The sequence below is a fragment of the Belonocnema kinseyi genome, chromosome 7, assembly GCF_010883055.1.
Source record: "Belonocnema kinseyi isolate 2016_QV_RU_SX_M_011 chromosome 7, B_treatae_v1, whole genome shotgun sequence".
Lineage (NCBI taxonomy): Eukaryota > Metazoa > Arthropoda > Insecta > Hymenoptera > Cynipidae > Belonocnema > Belonocnema kinseyi.
In genome coordinates, this window is record NC_046663.1 from 4,233,845 (window position 1) to 4,257,512 (window position 23,668).

Here is a 23,668-nt window from a genome sequence, read left to right on the forward strand (position 1 = left end):
TCTCTTTTGTTGAACATTAATTTTTTAACTGAATATTTAACCATTCAATTGTTCGTTGATAATTTTTTTTCTAATTGAAAATTCATGTATTTTGATGAAAAATCGTCTTCTTTGGTGAAAATTAATCTTCTTGGCTGAAAATTAATTTTTTTACAAAAAATGTAACTATTCAAGTTGAAACTGCAACTATTTTTTAAAAATATATTTTTAAATAATTTTTTGTCACTAAAAATGTAAATATTTATTTTTTGGTTGAAAAATTATTTTTTAGTTTAAAAATTCAACTTTTTTGGTACAAATTATTCTTTTGGGTTGAAAATTCGTCTTTTTTTTTTCAAGTTCAACTTCCAATTGAAAGTTACATAATTTTAGTTGAAAATTCATCTCTTTTGTTGAACATTAATTTTTTAACTGAATATTTAACCATTCAATTGTTCGTTGATAATTTTTTTTCTAATTGAAAATTCATGTATTTTGATGAAAAAACGTCTTCTTTGGTGAAAATTAATCTTCTTGTTTGAAAATTAATATTTTTGGTTAAACAATTAACTATTCCAGTTTACAATTCATCTCTTTGTTTGAACATTAATTTTTCTAACTAAAAATTTAATTATTTCATTTTTGGCTGAAATTTGATCTCTTGTTTAGTTTAAAATTCAACTATTTGGTTGAATATTTGTCTTTTTAGTTGAAATAATTATTTTTGAATTTTCATGAATCATTTTGTATACCCCTGAATTATTTGAATTTTTTAAATTCCTTTACATTTTTTTTTTCACACTGAATTCTTCAAAGTTCTCTTGAACTTAAATGACCGCAATGGCATTTTGTTGGATTTAAAAATTTTGTTCTATTAATTTGAACTCTTTTCAATACTTTTAAATTCACGCTGAATTTTTTAAAGTTCTCTTAAAATCCACTGACTTTAATGGCATTTTTTGTGACAAAAATTTCGTTCTATTAATTTGAATTCCTTTCAATTTTTTAAAAATTCACGCTGAATTTTTCAAAAGTTCTGTTAACGTTCACTCTCTTCAATAAAATTTTTTGGATTAAAAAAAAGTTATATAAATTGAAATTGTTTTTAATTCACCCTTAATTCTTTTGAATTCATTTTGATTTCCTATGAATATCATTGAATCCTCTTGAATGACCTTGAACGCTTTATCTAAATTTACTCTAATTTGACTGAAATTAATGGAATATTGTAGATTATTTGTAATTCATAGGGAATTCATAATGAATTTTTTGCGTTTTCTGTTGTTCATTTGAATTTATTTGGAATTCTCCCTGAATTCTTTGGGATTCTCTTGAATTTTTTTATTGAATTTACTTCAATTCCTCTAAATCCACTATAAGTTTTCTGTAATAATCGGAATATTGTGGATTTTAAACATTTTTTGCAAGTAATTTGAATGCATTTGTAAGTCTCCCTGCATTTTTATTAATTCATCCTTAATTCTTTTTAATCAATTTGAATTCCTGGGAATTCTCTGAAATTTTTTAATTCGCCCTGAGTTCTTTTGAATTCTTCTCAATTCACTTGAATTCTTCTAAATCCACTCAATTCTAATCAATTCAATGGACCTTTTAATTTTTTTAAATTAAAAAAAAAGTTTAATTGTTGTTAATTCATCTGAAACTCATATGAATTTAGTTGAATTCCGTCGAATTCTTCTAATTTAATTTCAATTTCTCTGAAATGGATGGAATATTTGGGATTTTTCGCAATTAATTTGAATTTATTTTAAAATCACCTTAAACTATTACTAATTGATCCTGTATTGTTTGAAATTCTCTTGACTAATTTTACTGAAATCAATGGAATATTTTGGATTTTCGTAATTCATTTGGAATTAACCCTAAATTCATATCAAACTTTCTCGAATTTTTAAAAATTATTTTGAATTCTTTTCTAACTATCTTCATTTATTTAATTCACCATAATTTATTCCAATTTAATTCATTTCTTCTAAATTCACTGAACTATACTCAATTGAATGGATTTAACTTTTTTTAAGTCATAATGAATTCCTTTAAATTCACCTTGAACTAATATTAATTTTATCAAATTCCCCTAAATTCTTCTAAATTCTAGCAGTTTTACTGGAATCAGGGAAATATTTTTGATGTTTCCAATTTTTCAAATGAATTTACCCTAAATTCGTATTAATTTATTCTCAATTGTTAAAAATCCTCTTGAATGTTGTAATTTGCCCTGAATCATTTTGAATTCAATTCTTAAAAATTCCCTCTTAGTTTTACTGACATCAAAGGCATATTTTTAATTTGTTTAATTTTATGCAATTTATTGTAATTCATTTCGAATCCATCCTGAATTCTTTTAATACTTTTGAATTCATTGGAATTCTCATGAACTTTTGTAATTAACCTTAAATTATTTAAAGATTTGAATGATTTTAAATTCATTTCAATTATACTGGACTCAATTAACGATTTTCAATCTTTTTGGAATACTCTTGAATTTTTTTTATTCACTCTGAATTCCTATTAATTTATCCTAATTTCCTTTCAATGCTTTTGAATTCTTATTAACTTATCCTGAATTCTTTTGAATTATCTTGGATTTTTTAATTTACCCCAAATTCTGTTGAATTTACTTAAATTCTTCTAATTTTACTGGAATCAATAGAATATAGTGGATTTTTTTATTTCAATTATTTTGAATTAACCTGAATTCTTAGGAATTCTATTGAATTTTTGAATTTACCCGAGTAAAAGCATCACTAGAGTATTTTAATTTTTTGCAATTTATTTAAATTTATTTGGCATCCATCCTGAATTATTTTAAATTTACATAAATTCTTTTAAATTCATTCCATTTTTACTGAAACCAATGGAAGTTTTGGAATTTTCTTGAATTAGTTTAATTCATCCTGAATTTTTATTAATTCATCCTTAATTATTTTAAATTGCTCTTAATTCTTTTCGAGATCTCTTGAATCCTTCCACCCTCATTTTTTTTTTTTTTTTTTTTAATTTACTTGAATCATGCCAATTTTACTGGAATCAACCGAAAATTTTTATTTTAAAAATTGTTAGATATTCATTTGAATTTAGTTGAAATTAATCCTGAAGTCTTATTAATTTATCCTCAATTATTTAATGCTTTTGAATCCTTTTTTAAAATTACTCAACTCAATTCAAAAGTTTATTTCGATTAAAAAAAAATTACCTGATCCTGAAGTATTTTAAACTCATCTTGACTTATTATGTTAGGCATTTCAAATTTAATTGGTCTAATTTTAGTCCAGAGCTAATAAACTTAATGCATTTTTTAAATATTTGTGTTCTTTTTCAATTCACTTAAATTTAAAAAAAAAATAGATTAATAGGATTGTTTGGTAAGTTGGAACCGCGAAAACACTCATTTAAATTGGAATCACGTGACACTAAAGTTGACATCCAAGTCATGCCAACGTCCTTCTATGGGTAATACTCTTTAAACGAACGCGTTTTTAATGCATTTCCAATCATAGTCGTTAACAAAGTTGAAATTTCAACATTAAATTAAAAATAGTAAAGAATTTTTTTTTTAAATCGATTCTACATCAAATCTGAATTTTACGAACTGTATGCTACATTAATTGGTAAAGTGACACCTGAGTTTGGAAACAACCCTATTGTATATTTTTAAGAATATGCCTTCTTACGAAATCTATTCGGTTCCTCGTCGAAACCAACTAGAGTCTCGTGGCGAGCAACGAATGATTTTATTAATAGACTTCAGAGACCATTCCTCAGCTCAGGCTAAGATCTACCTACACCTCTGAAACAGTTTCTAGGCTCATTCTTAATTAAAATTATCATATTTACAAAAGCCCAAGTCAATGCGACTTTCCTCAATTTCGCCAGAAGTAGCAGGGATATTGATTCGCTGAGGAAAGTCGCTCTGGATTCTGGATTGAAAGGAACCTGCAAAGTGCAATAATCCGCATTCTCGAAGCGGATTCTCTGTGGAATGAAGACTGACGTTGTTTGTCTTCCTGCCATCTGCCATCTGCCGTCCGAAGTCGAAAGTCGTCGGTTTAGTCTTTTCTTTACTAAATAGGGCTGAAATGAATATTTTTCCATTTTTCCGATTTTATTTGGGGGTTTTCTTGGAAAGAAACACATAAGCTGGCTTGGCAAGTGATATGCTGGGGGTTGCTGTGGTGCTTTTGGACTACAGTTGCTCTAAGCTTTTCTTACGCATTTTTTCTGGGGGTCGTGACACCCTTAGTGAGCCAAAAACGTGTCGCCCCTGATTCCATTTACTGTTCGAGATTCGATTATTCAACGGTTCGAATACGCGCCTTTGACCATCGAACGCTACGTATCAAGGTGAGCACCTAGGGCTTCCTATCACTTTCAATTTTGCAGAATAGAGTTGTTTCCAAAGTCCAGGTCTCGGACTGTTGGCACTATTGACAGTTTTTTCAACGATTCAACTATTTTACTACTATTTTGAAAGAAATTAAGCTAATGTTACTATTTTCGCCAATTTCTCGATAATGAAACTTTTTTTTCACTTTGCCTTTAAGGCCATGTGACGAGTGGGTCACGTGACCAGATTCCTACCTTAACCTCACTTTTTTGATTTCCCAAATTATTTTCACACGGAGCGCCACATCGAGTTGAAAATTTGGGATAATAAATAAGAAGCACTAAGAAAGGTGGGTCTGGTCCTAAATTTGTATAATTGTGAAAAAAGCAAAAAAATTATTTGCAAAAAAAAAACTTTTTTCACAATCACACAAATTTAGGACCAGGCCCACCATTCATAGTGCTTCTTGTTTAGTATCCCAAATTTTCAACTTGATGTGGCGTTTCGTCTGATCATAAGTTGGGAAATAACAAAAGTGGCGGTAAGGTAGGAATCTGGTCACGTGACCCACTCATCACATAGTATCGGACGAGCAGCCGGTGACCTATTAAAAATTAGCCTCGAGTTTTAAACATAACGCCGTCCAGAATATAGATTCAAAGATTTTTTTTCGTTGGAGAACTTATTAAATGGGAAAGCTATCATCGAGATGGTAAATGACCGATCAGATTAAACGCTCATGACATTACGTGAAACAATTTAACAATTTAATATTTTTCTAAAATTTAAAATTTTTTATTTTTGTAAAAGGATCCCCCATCGCTCCGCTGGGAATCGAACCCAGGTCTTCCGATTGCCGGTCGGGTGCTCTATCCATTAAGCTATTTGAGATATCGAAAGAAGAATTTTTTTTAGAGACGTATCATATGGCAACGTTTTTTTTCTGAAGAGTCACAGATATAAGATATAGGAAACCGGTATTATCATTGACATATTTGCGAAGAAAGATTCGTCTCTCGAACTCTCCAGTAGCTTAGTGGGTAGAGCATCTGACCGGCAATCGGAAGACCTGTGTTCGATTCCCAATGGATCGAAGGGGTTTTTTTCTCATAAATATTATATTTATATTTAATTTTAAGATTATTAAATTTTGCGTTAAATGGGACCTAGATGAAGTAATTCTGCCTTATGGGTATTGAATTATAGGGTAACATTTTAAATAACTCCTAAAAGATAATAAATTTTTTATTTAAAATGCTTTATTTCATTAGTAAAATATTCTATGTTGGAAGTCTCACCAGATTGAGTTTCTTGCCTTTAAATATTAATAATCAGGGAAAATAAAAAATTGGTCAGGAAAAACTTAAATTAATTTTGAAAATTAAGTTTTGAGGGCACCCTGTTATACTATTCTTGTCAGTAATTTATTTTCATTGTATTTCTGCTTCTAGTTTTTATTGCAGTGGTTTGCTCTTGATGATTTTATTGTTTGTTAAAAATTTAATTACGTAGTTGATAAAAGTTTTTCTTTATGATTGAAAACTCAACCGTTTTGTTGAAAATTCGTCATTTTGGCTTGACAATTCAATTATTATAGAAGAAATCTCACCTTTTTTAATCAAAATACAACTGTTTAATTAGAAATTGATTTTATTTCTTTGAGGATTCAGCTGTTTCTTATAAATTTTATCTTATTTAGTTGGAAATTCAAAATTTTTGTTTGATCAGAATTTTGTTGGTTCCATTGAAATGTTTTTGATTTAAAGTAAAAATCTTGTTTGGTTAAAATATCCACTATTACATTATTCGTTAAAAATTGTTCTTTTTGGTTCAAGATTAGTTTTATTAACTAAAAATTTAACTATTAAATTGTAAGATTCACTATTTTAATTGAAAATTTATCTCTGCAGGAAACTTGAACTTTTTTTCGAAATTTGATCTTTTTAATAAAAAATTAAATTTCCTTGGTAAAAGTATAACTTGGTTAAAGACTTTTTTCGTTGGTCGAAGGTTCATCCAATGAGTTAAAGTTTTTTTTCATAATTTTTTTAACTGAACTTACAACTTTTCCATTTTTTGTTAAAAATTAATTTTTTTTATTTTTTGGAAGAAAACTAATTTTATTGTTTTAAAATGTGTTCTTTTTTTCTTAAAAGTGCAAATCTTTGGTTCAAAACTCAACCATTATACAGAAAACTCGTCTTTTAGCTTGAAAGTACAACAATTTTTATGATTTTTTAATTGGAAAATTAATTATATTATATTAGTTCAAAATTAATCTTTTTGTTTGAAAATACGTTTGTTATATTTTTCGTTGAGAATTCATCTTTGTAGGTAGAAAATTAAACATTTTGGTTAAAATTCAACTATTTTCTTGCAAATTTAATTATTTTGTTGAACATTCAAATATTTAGTTGAAAATTCAACTATTTTGTTAGAAAATTCAACTGTCTTTTGAAAAATCCTTTTTTTTTGTTAGTTAAAAATTCAATTATTTTGTTGAAAATTAAACTATCTGTTTAAAAAATTAACTAATTAGTTGATAATTCCATTTTTGTTTGTTTGTTGAAATATCAACTATTAAGTTTTTCTTTAGAAATAAATATAATTAATAAATGCAGTTGGTTTTGATTGAAGTTTGTTATTTTTTTCTGTTTGAAAAATTAACTTTTTGGTTAAAAATTCCACTATTTTGTTGAAAATGTAATTATTTTATTTGAAAATTCCAGTATTGTTATAAAAATTAATCTTTTTTATTCAAAATTCAACTTGGTTTTTTAAAAGTTTGTCTATTTGGACAGTTATTTTGTCCTTTTGGATTGAAAAATAAAATTTGTTGAAAATGTAACTGTCCTAAAAAAAATTAAATTATTTAGTTGAAAATGCAACTGTTTTTAGTTGAAGTTTAATTTGTTAAAAATTATAAAATTTATAGATTTTAACGTTAAAATTGAACTATTTAAATTCAAAAGCCTGATCAATTAAACAATTCTAAGGTCCAATAATATTCTATTTTTAACCCATTTAATTTAAAAGTTTTTAATTTAAAAAAGAGCATTTTTGTCATATTGAGCAATATTTCACTGTTTATTTAAAATTTTAGCAACGGTAAGTCAAATATTCAAAACTAAAAAAAATTCACGTTGAATTCTAATAAATTTATCCTGAATTCATTTCAATTCTTTTTTAAAAATTTAATTCACCCTGAATTTTTTTGAATTTACTTGATTTATTTTCAATTTATTCTTATTTTACTGGAATCAACAGAATATTTTGGAAATTTCACATTTTTTGGAATTCATTTGAATTCTTACCAGTTAATCTGATTGTTTAAAATAACTTGAATAGATTTACACTAAAATCCTTTCATTTAATTTCATAACCTAATAAAATATTGTTTTAATCTATAATATTCCAGTTTCAGCCCATTCAACTAAAAAGTTTTAAATTAAAAATCTTATAGTTTAGTTTTGATTATTTTGAATAAAAATATGTTGATCCGTTAGTTAAATTTTTTTTATTCCAATGACCGGGAAAAATTTTATCGAACCGGGACTCACAAATGATTTCGTAAGATTTGAGAAGGTTTAAAGATTCCGAAGATTTCAAGGAATTTTTTAATGTTTGAAGGATAAAAATTATTTTTAAAAAACTATAAAATTCTATAAGATTACAAGAAATATCTATGGGATTTCAAAGCTTTCAGGATATTTTAAAGAATTTCAAGGAATTTCATCAAATATATTCAAAAATTTAAGAGCTTTCAAAATGCTTTATCTGCTTTTGTGTATTTTAAGAGATTTTAGAGAATTTCAAACATTTCATGATTTTTAAATAGATTATTAATTTGAAGACGCTTTACGGGGTTTGTTCGATTTTTGTGGGAGTAAGAGCGATTTCACCAAATTTAATGGAGTTTATCATTTTGAATGGATTTTAAAGGATTTTGAGGAAAGCTTTAGGGAATAAATTAAATAGAAAAAAATTATACAGATTTTGGGTATTTCAAACAAAAATTTTAAGATTTCAAGGGAAAAGTTGAATTTTCTACCAAATTCAACAATTGAAATTCATAGCCTTCAAAATAAAAAATTCATATATTTCAAAAAGTAAGAATTCAAAATTAGTTGATATTTTTATAATAGAATTTCAATTTTCCAAGCCCCTTTCCAACAAAAACTGCGAACAAAAAAATGTGCCTTAAAAATAAAACCATGGAAGAACTAGGGCAAGAGTACCAGTTCTTGGCACCTTGACCCACTTATTGGCCTGCCGAAAACCGAAGTGAATTTATTTAATTTTAAATAAATATATGATAGCTGTGTATAATTTATATAGGCATTATACGTAAAAGTGATAATAGAATTAAATTGATTCAGACAAAACATGCTAAAAAAATTATTATAGGCATTCAAAATTTAGCTATTTTAATTATGATAATGTTCCAAAGTGAAGATTTAAAATGCATTGGCTATTAAATTATTATTTTTTAAATTGACTAAACTGTACAATTTAAATTTGGAATCATCGTAAATTTTTTATATTTTTATATTATTAATTGACAAGACAGTGTATCCAGCGCGCGTATAATATTGTTTTTTTGTTAATTATAATACTTCTGATGCAGGTGACCCAGACTCCTTCTTCACAAGTACGTATTCGAGTCATAGTCAAGATTATTCTTAACTTTGTGTTAAACTTTTTGTTATAAAACGACTAATTGTGCGTGAAAGTGTGTATAGTCTTAGATTAGATTTTTTTTAAATCCCTACTAAAAATGACAGATCTCTGACGACAGATAAACAAAAATAGAATTTTTCAGGAAAAAATTGTACTGGAATCAATCATTCATCTGAGCTACACTGCCGACGGATAGTATTGGATGGGGTATTGGAGGTTGCGACTCTCGCCTCGGAAGGGCCGCAGTACGCGCGTACTCAGTCGAGTATTTTGCGCAATATTATGCATTCCAATTGTAAACCGTTGAGGCTGTTATTAAATCGGGTTTATTGTGTCAACTATCCGATACTATCGGTTGGTAGTGTACTAATAATAAGATTGTAGAATTAGGATTGAGATTATAGAATTAAAAGACATTCAAATGATAAAATAAAAGAATTAGTTTGGTAATTCTTTATTTATCTTTAGGAGGGAAGTCCAACTGGCAGGGGATCTCGCAATCGACATCAAGCCCATCGCGACGAACGATGTGGTTTAAATGGGCTGCGGAATATTGGAAATACGGTGAGTTATTCATTCGCGTCTCATTATACACGCGCTCTATTTATACAGGGTGGACACGCTGGGGCTTACATACATGGCGAGTTGAATGCTACCCGAATTGCATAACAGCAGGGCAGAAGCCATTATACAGGGGTATTTTCATATTTCGCGCCTTTAAAGTTTCATTCGGATTGGCCATTCCGTCAAGTCCGTGCATCTTCGGATCAAGTTTATGATAGTTTCTATGGTTGCGTTCGAAACTTCAAACGGATACAAGTGTCAAAACAATATAGGTTATGTTATATAGTAATTACAAATAATAAAAGTGTTTAATTAATAATGAAGTGAGTCATGAGAACTGAGAAGTAAACGTAATTTTTTTTCTTTGATAATATCATTATAGAATAGCTGCTCAGTGACAAATAGTATAAAATAGTAATAATATTCTGCGCTTCCAGTGGGCGAAGAGTGAATGGTGTTAAACGCTTATTTTTACTGCATAAAAAAAGGTATGTTATGAATAGATAGGATATGTTTTAAATAAAGTGAATGAAATATTACATGCGTAAATTTTAAATGGACATTGCCTAAATTTTCTGATAGTGATCAGGGCAAACAGGTGAATCTGAACATAACCGCTTGAGGTTTTGAACGCAACCATGGAAACTCTCAAAAACTTAATCCGAAGATGCACGGACTTGGCCGAATGGCCGATCCGAATGCAACTTTAAAGGCGCGAAATATGAAAATACCCCTGTAAAATGGCTTCTCCCCTGCTATTGTGCAATTCGGTTAGCATTCAACTTGCCATATATGTAAGCCCCAGCGTGTCCACCCTGTATATCTACTGCATTCAATATCCTGAGCCATTATATAGACAGTCGGACCTTGAAAAAAAGACATAGCCTTGACCTTGGACCATCAAACGTGCACTAAATATAAAAACTGGGCAGATCTTAAAAAGAAAATCTGAACTCCAGGCCTCAGACTTACCACACTATTAACGCTAACACTTTTTAAAAAATTAATTACACTAGTTTTTTACCATTTTGAAAACCATACACTAAAGACACTATTTGCAAATCAAAAAGACCAATTTTCAACTAAAAATATGAATATTCAAGAAGATACATAAAATTTTAATCATATAGTTGAATTTTCAACCAAGAAGATTAATTTTCTACCAAAAAGGACGAACATTCAACAAAATTCATAAACTTTTAACAGGGTGACCGTTGGACCGGGAAACCTGGAAAACCGGGAAATTACCGGGAATTTTATGGGGCCGGGGAAAACCGGGAAATGAAAGTGAATTTATTTTTTGACCGGGAATTGTACAAAATGTTTAGAATAAAAATGTTGTCCAAATCTGATTTTAACCGTTTTTAAATAATTTCCTAAATTTTGATTTTTATAAACTATTATATCATTTAGTTTAGAATGATTAATTCGAAAATCTTTCACTTTAAAAGTTTCCTATTTCAGATTTTTAATTTTTAAGCATATATTTTATATTTAAAGAATTTTTAAATGCAGTTTTAAAGGTTAAAAAATAATTAGAAGCTTTTAAAATCGAAGATTCTTTTTTTAAAAACAGGATGGCCGCAGAACAGGGAAAACGAGAATTTTACGATTTTTCAGAAGAAAAATCTGCCCAAGTTCGTTTTTAACAGTTTCTAAAATATTTAAAGTGCAGTTTTGAGGATTGAAACAATTAAAAATTAAAAGCATTTGAAGTTGAAATTTTTTGATAAAAAACAGTTTTATTTTATCAACTGTAAATATAAATAAATAAATTATTTTTTAAATGGATCTGTACTTTAAGTATAGAAATCTGAGAAATTAAAGGTTTTTATTAAATTTAAAACATTGTGAGTCTAAATTATTAATTTTTTATCCCATTTAATTTAAAATTTCTTAATGTAGAAAAAGAATAAGTATTTAATATTTAGCAACATTTCATTGTTCATTTAATACGCGTAAATTGAAACCAAATATTTAAAAGAAAACAATTTTAAACTGAATTGTTTTACACAGAAATCTTTGAATCTTTAGATTTTCAAAAAACTTTTAATCTTTTAGCGTTACACTTTTAATTGTTGTATTTAAAATTTGTTTGATTTATACGTGTAATTGTTAAACTGAAAAATCATTTTCAATTTTCCTAAGAATCTTAAGAAAATTTTTAATCTTTTGTAGTCTTTCAAAATTCTTAAAAAAATTCTAAATTTTTTGTTTAAAATCTGCAAAAATCTAAATTTTAGTTTAAATTTGGCTGTAAGTATTTCAAATTATTTCCAGTTATATATTTAATTCGAATCTTTTTAAAACTTATAAATATCTATTTAAAACTATTTAACTAACTATTTAGAATAAAAATAATTTAACTTCTAATTTAAGAACTGTAAAGTTAAAAAAAAATAGTTTTCAATTTTTAATGTGTCTAGTTTAAAATTACTTAAAATAATATAATTTTGAAAATGTTTAAAGTTCATTGCTTGATCTTTAATTTAAATCATTGAAAATGTTAACGTGAATTTATATTTTTGGAACCTAATCTGACTTTGAATGCTTTAATTTGTTGTTTATTGTTTATTACTTTATACGGAAAAATGTTTAGAATATAGTTTGATTTTTTAAATTTCATTGGCGGTGAAAAATGTTTGCGATCCGGGAAAAAACCGGGAATATTTTTCTTCGATTATAACGGCCACCCTGTTTTAACCAAATAGTTGAATTTTCAAACCAGAAGATTCATTTTCTATCAAAAAGGGCGATTTTTTAACAAATTTAAATATTTTTAACATAGAACTTTGAAGTATGGATGTAATATTATTTAAAATTTTATTTGATTGATTTTTAGTTTATATTTTCTTAATTTTTTAATCTTTTCGCTTGAAAATTCAACTATTTGATTGAAAATAAATATTTTCAGTTCGAAAATTCAACTATCTAGTAGAAAATTTACCTTTTTGATTTGGAAATTCGACATTTTGTATCTCATTTTTTCTTTGTATGATGCTAAATTTTTCTAAGTTGAAAATTCAACTCTTTTGTTGAAAAATCATCTTTTTCATTACAATTGTTTTCTCTTATCGTAGAAATTTGATCTTTTTGCTTAAAAATGCAATCATTTTAGTTGTCTTGTTGTAGAATATTAATATTCTTAGTGAATAATTGATCTTTTTGGATGAAAAATTGATTTCTCGATTTAAAATTTAACGGTTTTGTTGCATATTCGTTTTTTTTAATATAAAGATTATTTTTTTACTTATAATTACTCTTTTTAATCAATTACACTATTTTTCCAAACACTTATAACCAAATAATTGAATTTTCAAACCAGGAAATTCATTTTCTAACAAAACAAACTAAATTATAACGAATTAAATATATTTTCAACAAAGTGCTCTTTGAAGTGTGGATGAGATATTAGTTTAGATTTTATTTGATTGATTTTTAGTTTATATTTTTTTCGTTTCTTAATTTTTTAAAGTAAATAGTTGAATTTTTAAGTAAAAAAAAACTTTTTTTAATCAAAAGTGGATTAGTTAAAATCTTCATTGGTTAGAATTGATTCTTACTAAAGAAAAAAAATAATTGATTACAAAAGAGTTTCATTTTGCGACAACTAGTTGAATTTTATATTAAATTGTAAAAAAAATTTTATTCGTTTTGCAAAACGAGGAATTTTCTATAAAACAGTTGAATTTCTAACCTTAGAATTTGCAAATAAACAAAAAAAGTTAATTTACAACCAGTTATTTGACTTAAAAAAAAATATTTAAATTTTCACTTTAAAAACTACTTTAAAAAAATAAATTTTCTAATAAAATTATGAATTTTTAACCAAATAAATAAATTTCTTACCGAGGAGCTTAATTTTCAACCTAGAAAGATGAATTTTTAAGGAAAAATGTAATAATTGATATTACAATAAAAACGTTGATTTTCTACCAAAGAAAACGAATTCTCTACAAAATAGATAAAATTTTAATCAAATAATTCAATTTTCAAAAAAAGGAGATTATGTTTATAGAAAAAAGGTGAATTTTTAACAGTGTATACATTTTTAACTAAATAAGCAATGGATGTGATGTTAGTCCAAATTTTATTTGATTATTTTTCAGTTTATATTTTTTCATTTTTTTAAATGAACTTTAGACGAAGTTTCTATAAAAAGTTGAATTTACAAAAAAATAGTCAAATTCTCAGTTACAAAAAGTTACAAAAAAAAAAATAATTTTCAAGAAATGTTAAATATGTTAGTTCAAGTTTCGACCACGGAGTTGATTTTCAAACCTAAGAATATGAATTTTTAATGAAAAATGTAATGCTGATATTAAAAAAAAATGTAATTGAAAATAAAAAACAGGTGGATTTAACAAACAAACGTGATTTTTTAACAAAATACATCAATTTTGCAAGTAATTAGGTAAATTTTCCACCTAATTGTTGAGTTTAAGAACCGAAACTACAAATTTTTCAGAAAATAGTTGAATTTTTCCAAGCAAAAATTCATTTTTAATCTGAAGAGTTTAGTTTTTAACCACGCAATTGTATTTTTAACAAAAAAGGTGAACTGTCTACAGGAAGAGATGAGCTTTCAAACCAAAAAGATGGATGTTCAACAAAATATTTAAATTAAAAAAAATTGGTGAGCCTAGAAAGAGAAAAACATGTCAATCAAATTATTGGATTTTCAAGCAAAAAAAAACGCATATTCTTTTTAAAAAAAATTGAATTTTCAACCATGAAGTATGGCTTTTATCAAAGTTGTTAAATTTTCAAACAAATAATTCAATTTAGAATCAATAATAACATTCTTATCCAAAAAAAAGACTAACTTTTTAACAAAAAAAATTTATAGTATTCTTTTTGCCAGAACAGAATGAATTTTCAATAAAAACAGTTCTATTTTCTTATTTGATTTTATTAATAATTCAGTTGAAATTTAAGTAGGGTTTTCTGAATGTTTACTAGTTATTTCAAGTGTAAAAATTTCGAGCCAAAAATAAAAAAGTTAAATTTACAATTCAAATTTTTAATTTTCAACAAAAAAAAAAGGATTTTTCAATTAGATAGTAGTTGAATGTTGAACCAAGACAGATTAATTTTCAAATCAAAAAGAGAAATTTTCAACGAAAGAGTTGAATTTTCAAAAAATAAAGGTTTTTAAGTCAATAAAGAAAAAAAAATTATCCAAAATATTGAATTTTGAAGCTAAAAAGACTAATTTTCTACAAAAGAGTTGAAATATCAAAAGGAAACTATGAATTTTTAACAGAAAAGTTTATTTACATGACATTGTTCGATATTACAGAAGCAAAATAATTGTTAACCAAAAACTTGAATTTTCTGTCAGTATAATTGAATTTTTAAGTCGAAAACACGAGTTTTCAATTAAATGAATTTTCAACTAAATAAGTTAATTTTCAGCAAAAAGACCAATTGTTAACAAAATACATGAATGATATATTTTAAAAAAAATCGAATTGTCAACTAAATAGTTCAATTTTATACCAAATAGTTGGATTTTCTTTCAAAAGAATTGAATTTTCAACCTAAAAAAGACAAGATGTTAACAAAATAAATGAACTTTTAACTAATAAAATTAATTTTATACCAAAAACGATGGATTATTTATAATAAAGTTAAATTTTTAATTTAAGAAACAAATTCTTAACTATATAGTTAATTTTCGACCAAAAAGATGAATTTTTCACTAAGCAGATGAACTGAATATTTAAGTATTACATTTTTTGTTCAAAATTTATATTTTTTAGTTCATAATTTTCTATATTTCGGTTGAATATTCAAATATTTGATGAAAAATTAATCTACTTCGTAGAAAATTTAATAATTTTGTTAAAAAGTATTTTTTTGATCGAAAAATTAATTTGTTTGAAAATCCTTATTTTTGGTTCAAAATCCAACTATTTTAAGTTCATTTTTTATGGTGAAAAAATGGAAATTAAAAAATTCCTCTTCTGCTTAAAAATGTATGTTTTGTAATTGAAAATTAAACTGTTTGCTTAAAAATCAATGTATTTTATTAAAAATTCGTCTTTTTACTTGAAACTTTAATTATTCCAGTTTTTGTTGCAAATTTATCTTTTTAGTTGAAGATTCAATTGTGTGGTTCAAAATTGATCTATTTTGTTAAAAAAATGTAATTTTGGTGGAAACTTTTTCTTCTTGGTTTTTTTTTTATTTAAATCCAACTTCTTGGTTGAGCATTTGTTTTTTTTTCTTTGGAAACACTGAATATTTTAAATTAAAAATATAGCTATTCCATTTTTGGTTGAAATTTCTATTATATCGTTAAAAATTCATCTTCTTTGTAGAAAATTACACAATTTTGTAGAGCTTTTTTTTAAATTCAACTGTTTTGTTGAGGATTTGTCTTTTTGGGTTCAAAAATCAACTATTTTGGATGAAAATTCAAGTATTTGGTTAAAAATTTAACTGCTTGATTCAACGAATTTTTTTTGTAATTATTATTCCACTTAAAGTTTAACTATTGGATTTTTGGTGGAAAATTTTTGGTTTTTAATTGAAAATTTAACTATTTTGTTGAAAATTCGTAATTTTTGTATTAAAAATTTATTTTATAACTAAAAATTTAACTATTCCAGTTGAAGATTCATAATTGTTAGTAACTTATTTTGCGGTCAGTTGAATTTGTTACAATGTAATTTAAAAAAAAAAAAAAACTTAGAAAAGTCATGGAATTTTGAAACCGAACTAATTTAGCAACCCTGAACCATGCATCTTAAAATAGAAAATCTCAGAGGTGCTACAGAAACTGGAACAGATGAAATCGGGGTAAAATTAGGTAACTTTTTATGTGCTCAAGAAATGAAGAATGTTCTGGAATTGTTAAAAAAATTATTGATATTATTATTAGACGCAAATTAAGTATTTATTGAATTAATTCACGGTTGCTACAATATTTTGGCTCGAAAATTCTACTATTTGATTAAAAATAAATATTTTCGGTTTGAAAATTCAATTTTTTTTGTTGAAAAATCATCGTTTTAATTAATTTTTTTTCTCTTTTAGTAGAAATTTAATATTTTTTGCTTAAAATACAACTATTTGGTTGTAAGTTAATCTGTTTTGGTTAAGGATTGAACTATTTTGTGGAAAATTCGTCTTTTTTTTTTTGGTTTCAATTTTTTTTTTGGTTTAAAATAAAAATATTTTTTGGTTCAAATATAAACTATTACATTTTTTTTCAGAATGTATTTTCGTTGTTAAAAATGTATCTAGTTTGATCAAAATTCGGCTCTATTTGAAAATATTGTTAAAAATTAATGTATTTCGTTAAAAATCTTTTTTTTATATAAATTTAATTGTCTTTTTTACAAATGTATCTTTATGGTTAAAAATTAATTTATTTCGTTGAAAATTTAACTTTTTTGTTGAAAATTCGTTTTTCTATTGATAATTTATTTTTGTATCTGAAAATGTTAACAAAAACTCTTCCATTCTTGCTGTAAAGTTAACCTTTTTAGTTGAAAATTCATTTTTTTCTGTAATATTGAACAAATTTGTTTTTAATTAGCTGTTTGTTAAAAGTTCATAATTTCGGGTTAGAAAATGAACTGTTTTATAGGAAATTATTCTTTTAACTGAATGGAATTCAACTGTTTTTTTAAATTGAAATTTAAGAAAGATTTTGGTGGAAATATTAGTTATTAAATTTTACATTGTGAATTATTTTTCATTGTGAATTCAACAAATAGGTCGAACATTCAACTGTTTTGTAGAAGATTCGTTTTAAAAAATTTTTCATTAAATTTTTCCCATGGAAATTAAACTATTCCAATTTGGGTTGAAAATTTATTTTTTTATTTTGGAAATTCAACTATTTGTTTAGAAATTGCAATCGTTTATTGAAAATCCATCTTTTTTTTTAAACAAAAAATAATCTTCTTGATGGAAAATTCAACTCTTTTTTTGAAAGTTTGTCTTTTTTGTTTTAAAGTTTACCTGCTTTAGCAGAAATTAAATCTTTTTTTATATATAAAAATGCAACTGTTAAAAACTTAACTATTTAGTAGAAAATTTACTTTTTATTTAAAATTTATATTTTGGTGTTGAAAAATGAACTGAAATATTTTCTTGATGAAAGTTCCACTTATAAAAAAAAAATTGTTTTTTATTACAAATTCATCTGTTTTAGTACAAAATTCATCTTTTTTGAAAAGAAATACAACAATTTTGTAGAGAATTTAACTATTTTGTTAAAAATTCATTCTTTTTGGTTGAAAAAACTCGTCTTTTTGGATTGAAAATTCAATTTTTTTCGTAGAAACTTACTTTTTGTTTTAAAAAATCAATTTTTTATGTTACTGAGTTAACTGGAATTTTTTTTAATGAAAACACATCTTTTTTGGAATAAAAAATTCTTCTGCTTTAAGATAAATTACATATTTTTTTAATGAAAATTCAACTATTTGCTAGAGAATTCAAAAATTTTCATTAAAAGTCATCGTTTTTGGTTGAAAATTCGTCTTTTTGGATTGAAAATTCAATTTTTTCGGTAGAAAATTATTTCTTGTTAAAAAATTCATAGTTTGATCGTGAAAACTCGACTAAAATCTTTTACAACAGAAAATCAACTATTTTTTTGAAAATTTATCTTTTTAATTTAAAACTTAATCTGTTTTATAGAAGAAATTTTATTTTTTGTATGAAAGTGCAACTTTTTGGTTAAAAATCTTTCTTCTTTGCATGATAAATCAACTAATTTGTTTAAAACATTTGGTTGAATTGCTTTGTTAAGAAATCACTTTTTTTAAAAAGATTTATATTTTAAGTTGAAAAGTTATCTCGTTTGTTAAAAGTTTAATTATCTTGTTGAAAATTAATCTTTTTTAATTGAAAATTCAAATACTTGGGTAAAAGTTAAACTACATTGTGCAATTTTTTTTAATGAAGGTTTATGTCTGTTTGAAAATGTAACTGTTTAGTGAAAAATAATTCTTTTTTTTTTATAATTAATTTTTTAACCGAAAATTGAACTTTTCCATTTTTTAAGATTGATATTTTTTAGTTTGAAATTTCCTTTTTCTTGCGTAAAAATGCATCAGTTTCGTGTAAAATTAATTTTTTATTGAACAGTCATATTTTTTGTTTGAAAATTGAATTTTTGTAAAGAAAATTTGTTTTCTGGTTTGAAGGTTCAATAATTTCGATAAAATTTTATTTATTTTTTGAGTAAAAAATCTTTATTTGTTGGAAATTCGTCTTCTTGGTTTTAAAATTCTTTTCTTTTGTTGTATAAATTTCATTCTTTTTTTATTAAAATATAAACTATGACACTTTTTTGTAATTGATCTTTTTAGGTTGAATATTAAACTATTATGTTAAAAATTCAATTATTTTGTTAAATAGTTATCTTTTAAAGTAGACAACACATTTTTTTGGTTTGAAATAAATTAATACATTTGAAAATTTTAAATTTGTATATGAAACACTGTAATTCCTGAATATGTCTGAGCTAGAAAATAATTTTATTCAACCGCTGATATAACCTGAACAAAAAAATTATTGTTAGAAATCATAAATTCTTAAATTCTGTCATATTCTCGGTTATATAACCAGAACTTAAATTCTCGGGAATTTAAAGAACTCTAGTTAACAGTTGATATTTATATTTAAAATTGATGATAATTAATTGTTTAACTGAAAATTTAAACAAAAAACTTCAATTTTTGCTATAAAATTAATCCCTTTGTTTGAAAGTTAATTTTTTCTGTAATATTCAACAATTTTGTTTGTAATTAGCTGTTTGTTAAATGTTAATAATTTTCGGGTTAGAAACTGAACTGTTTTATAGGAAATTATTCTTTGACTTGACAGTTCAACTGAATGGAATTCAACTGTTTTTTATTGAAATTTAAGAAAATTTTAAGTTGAAATATCAATTATTAAATTTTTCATTGTGAATTATTAAAAAAAAATCTAAAGATCTTATTTTAAATTCCTTTTTTTGCTTATAATTGAATTTTTTCAACTGAATATTTAATTTTTCCATTATTGGTTAAAAAAATTGTTTCTAGTTTTAAACTTAACTATTTGTTTGAAAATTAGTTTCTTGTGGTAGAAAATGTATCTCTTTGGTTAGAAATTAAACTATTTTCTTACAAATGAATTTTCTTGATTCAAAATAATTTTTTCTACCTAAAATTGTTCTCTTTTGTTTGAAACTTCATGTATTTTGTTGAAAATTCGTTTTGTAGAAAATTAATCTTCTCCCTTGAATATCAATTTATTTTGTTAAAAATATAACTATTTAGTTATAAAAATTAATTAATTTGATTGAAAGTGTAATACTTCTAAGTTGTAATATATAATTATATATGAATTTAATATTTTTGTTAGTAAAAATTTGTCCTACGGCGATCAAATGGTCAGCGTCCCTGTTGAGACTGCAACTTGTTTAAATACGTTTTTTTTTTTACTATTGGCAAATTGGTCAGAGAATGATGATGGAATATGAAAATAGGGATTTGTTAGCAACCCCGTAATTGAGAGATTTTCAAAGCTATCTGACTAGTTTGTTAAATATTGAAAATTTAAATTCCAGTGTTTCATGAACAGCGTGATTCAATGTTTGAGCAACACGAGACCATTGCTCGAGTATTTGCTCAACGAGCATTACTTGCTGGACCTGAATGCCACCTCGTCGAGCATGAAAGGAGCTCTTATCAAGGCATTCAGCCAAGTTATCCACGAACTGTGGGAGGTCGGCGGTGACCACGTGGTCAACACGACAGCTTTAAAATCTCAAATTCAAAAATTTGCACCCCGATTCATGGGTTACAGTCAACAGGACGCTCAAGAATTTCTTAGGTATTTGCTTGAAGGTCTGCACGAGGACGTCAACAGAGTCAAAACCAAGCCGCAGCCTATTCTCACCGATATTCCGGACCATTACTCGTGAGTATTTATTTCCCAAATTGTGATTTTTAGAAATTATTATATCACTTAGTTCAGAATGCTTAAGGGCATGTGACACAGCTAAATACCTATATTACCGACCACAGTTTTTCAGTTCACTGAATGTTTTTTTTGAACATAAGGACTTTTTTTTAAATAAAATATCGAGCTGAAACTTTGGGAAATGTATTAGAGTACAATAAAGTACGTTTAGGTACTGCATTCTTTTTTCTGAACCTCGACATTTTTTGAACGTTCGAACTTTTTTTATACATAAAAGAGCGGTCTCAAACTTTGAGAAATGAAAGAGCCGAAAGGAAACTACGTTAAAGTACAAAGCTTAATAATAAAAGATGAAAAAAAAAAAAAATTTCAACTATCAATTCCAACGGCATCAGTCGGTAACGTTGTACACGAAAATACGAACCCTCTAGTGCCTCGTCTAGTGGCCGCCAGGGTTCGTATTTTCGTGTACAACGTTACCGGCTGATGCCGATGGAATTGATAGTTGAAATATATATTTTTTTACATATTTTATTATTAAGCTTTGTACTTTAACATAGTTTTCTTTCGGATCTTGCATGTCTCAAAGTTTTAGACCGATATTTTATGTATAAAAAAAGTTCGAACGTTAAAAAAATTTCGAGGTTCAGAAAAAAGATAAAATAAATTTCAGTGATGTTCCTACCAAAATGCAGTACCTAAACGTACTTTATTGTACTTTAATGCATTTTCCAAAGTTTCAACTTGATATTTTATTTACAGAAAAAGTTTTTAGGTTCAAAAAAATAGTCAGTGAACTGATAAAGTGAGGTCGGTAATGTAGGTATTTAGCTGTGTCACATGCCCTTAATTGCAAAAACCTTCTACTTTAAAAATTTTCCATTTTAGATTTTTAATTTTTAAGCATATATATTTTAATTTAAAGAATTTTAAAATGCATTTTTAAGAAAATTAAAAACTAGAAGTTTTTAAAATCGAAGATTTTTTTTATAAAAAATAGGATGGCCGCCGGACCGGGAAACCGGGGATTTTACGCATTTTCAGAAGAAAAATCTGCCCAAGTTCGATTTTAATAGTTTTTAAAATAATTAAAGTGCAGTTTCGAGGATTTAAACAATTAAAAGTTAAAAGTATTTAGCGTTGAAAATTTTTGATAAAAAACTGTTTTATTTTATCAACTGTAAATATAAATAAATAAATTTTTTTTAAAATGGATCTGTACTCTAAATATAGAAATCTGAACAATAATTGATTTGACCAAACAATTCTAGATCCGTTCAAAATTTGAGAATTTTCAGATTGGAACTGTTTCAATCCGAAAGTCTTGATAAGAATTGAAATTAATATATCATTTATTTCGATAATTTTATTTTTAAATAAAAATTTTCATGATTTATCAATAATATATTTTTAATTTAGAGTTTCAGGTATTCCTTTATATTATTTTTTGATATTAAATTTAATAAATAAATTTATTAATACATTATTTTTATTAATTTCTTCAGCTATTAAAAAATGTAAACGTGAGTCTAAATTATTTAATTTTTATCCCATTTAATTTGAAATTTCTCAATGTAAAAAAAGAATGAGTATTTAATATTTAGCAATATTTCACTGTTCATTCAAGACGAATAAATTGAAACCAAATATTTAAAAGAAAACAATTTGAAACTAAATTGTTTTAAATAGAAAGCTTTGAATCTTTAGATTTTCGAAGTACTTTTAATCTTCTAGCGTTACAATTTTAATTGTTTTGTTTAAAAAGTGTTTAATTTATGAGTGAAATTGTTAAATTTAGACGCATCAATAACAATTGAACACTTATTATTTGTAGAAAAAATTTGAGTAATTTTAAGAGATATTTAGAAATGTTGAAAAGATTCAAAATTAATTAAAAACTTGAAATAATTTCAAGTAATTTCAACGAAGTGTGTTAACATTTTTTTCAAAACTTCTAAATATATTTTGAAATTATTCGAAACTTTCCTACAATTTTTGAAAATCTAACAAATTAAATAAAATCCTTAAAATCTTCGATGCTCTTCTTTGATCATTTTTTAAAACTCTTAAAATCTTCTTAAACTTTCTGTTACAATAATTTTTCAAAGTGAAAAATCATTTTCAATTTTCCTAAGAATCTTAAGAAAATTTTTATTCTTTTGTAGTCTTTCACAATTTTGAAAAAAAATTTTAATATTTTGTTTGAAATCTGCGAAAATCTACATTTTATTTTAAATTCGGCTGTAGGTATATCAAATTATTTAAAGTTCTAAATTTAATTCGAATCTTTTTAAAACTTCTAAATATCTCTTAATATTACAATAATATTTTTACAAATGATAAATGTTCTATTGTTATTTATAAATTCAAATTAAATTTTTTTTTTAAATTTGCAGGTTTTTCTAAAAGTTATAGAAAAAATTCAATTCATTTTGAAATATATTTAAAAGTTCGGACAAAAAATTCCAAAATGATTTTTAATTTGGAAAAATTTTAAACCACTTCTAGATTTTTTAAGATTTTGAAATAAAATTTTAAAGCTTTTGAAGGATGCCTAGACTATTTAAAATACAAATAATATAACTTCTAATTTAAGAAATGTTAAGTAAAAAAAATTATTTTCTCAATTTTTAATGTGTCTAGCTTAAAATTACTTAAAATAATATAATTAAGAAATTTTTGAAACTTTTTCCCCCAAAAGGGAAACTTAACTAAAGTAAGTTCAATTTTCAATTCAAAAGATGATTTTTCAACCAAAAAGATGATTTTTTCTCCAAAAAAAGACGAATTTTTACCAAATATTTGAAATTTTCTTCTAAAAAAGATCACTTTTTGGCCAAAACTGGACTAGTCAAAACTTTATTTAAAAAGTAATTATTTTTAATTTAGAAAATCGAATTTTTTCACAAAACAGTCAAATTATCAACACAAAAATATGAATTTTTATCAAAAAGAGTGCATTTTCTATCAAATTGTTTAAATTTCTACAAAATCTTTGACTTTTCAAGGCAAAAAGATGAATTTTCTATACAAAAAAGTTGAATTTTTAATACGAAAATATTTAATTTGAACAAAATACTTCATTTTCAAAGAAATCGTTAAATTTGCAGTTATAAAAATTTATTTTTTCCCCAAAAAGGGAAACTTCAATAAAGTAGTTTA

General features: G+C 25.1%; 1 protein-coding gene across 6 annotated transcripts in view; it reads left to right on the forward strand.

Moving 5' to 3' along the window:
- The window catches only part of LOC117175953 (ubiquitin carboxyl-terminal hydrolase Usp2-like), a 103,439-nt gene that overhangs the window by 69,495 nt on the left and 10,276 nt on the right, over positions 1-23,668 (forward strand). For 5 of the 6 annotated variants that reach the window (XM_033365823.1, XM_033365828.1, XM_033365824.1 and 2 more), the window contains 3 exons: positions 8,955-8,978; positions 9,476-9,571; positions 20,151-20,503. In XM_033365823.1, the coding sequence (XP_033221714.1) occupies positions 8,955-8,978; positions 9,476-9,571; positions 20,151-20,503 (473 nt within the window). The remainder of the gene's footprint in view (positions 1-8,954; positions 8,979-9,475; positions 9,572-20,150; positions 20,504-23,668) is intronic. The other variant, XM_033365827.1, reaches the window with a different exon arrangement.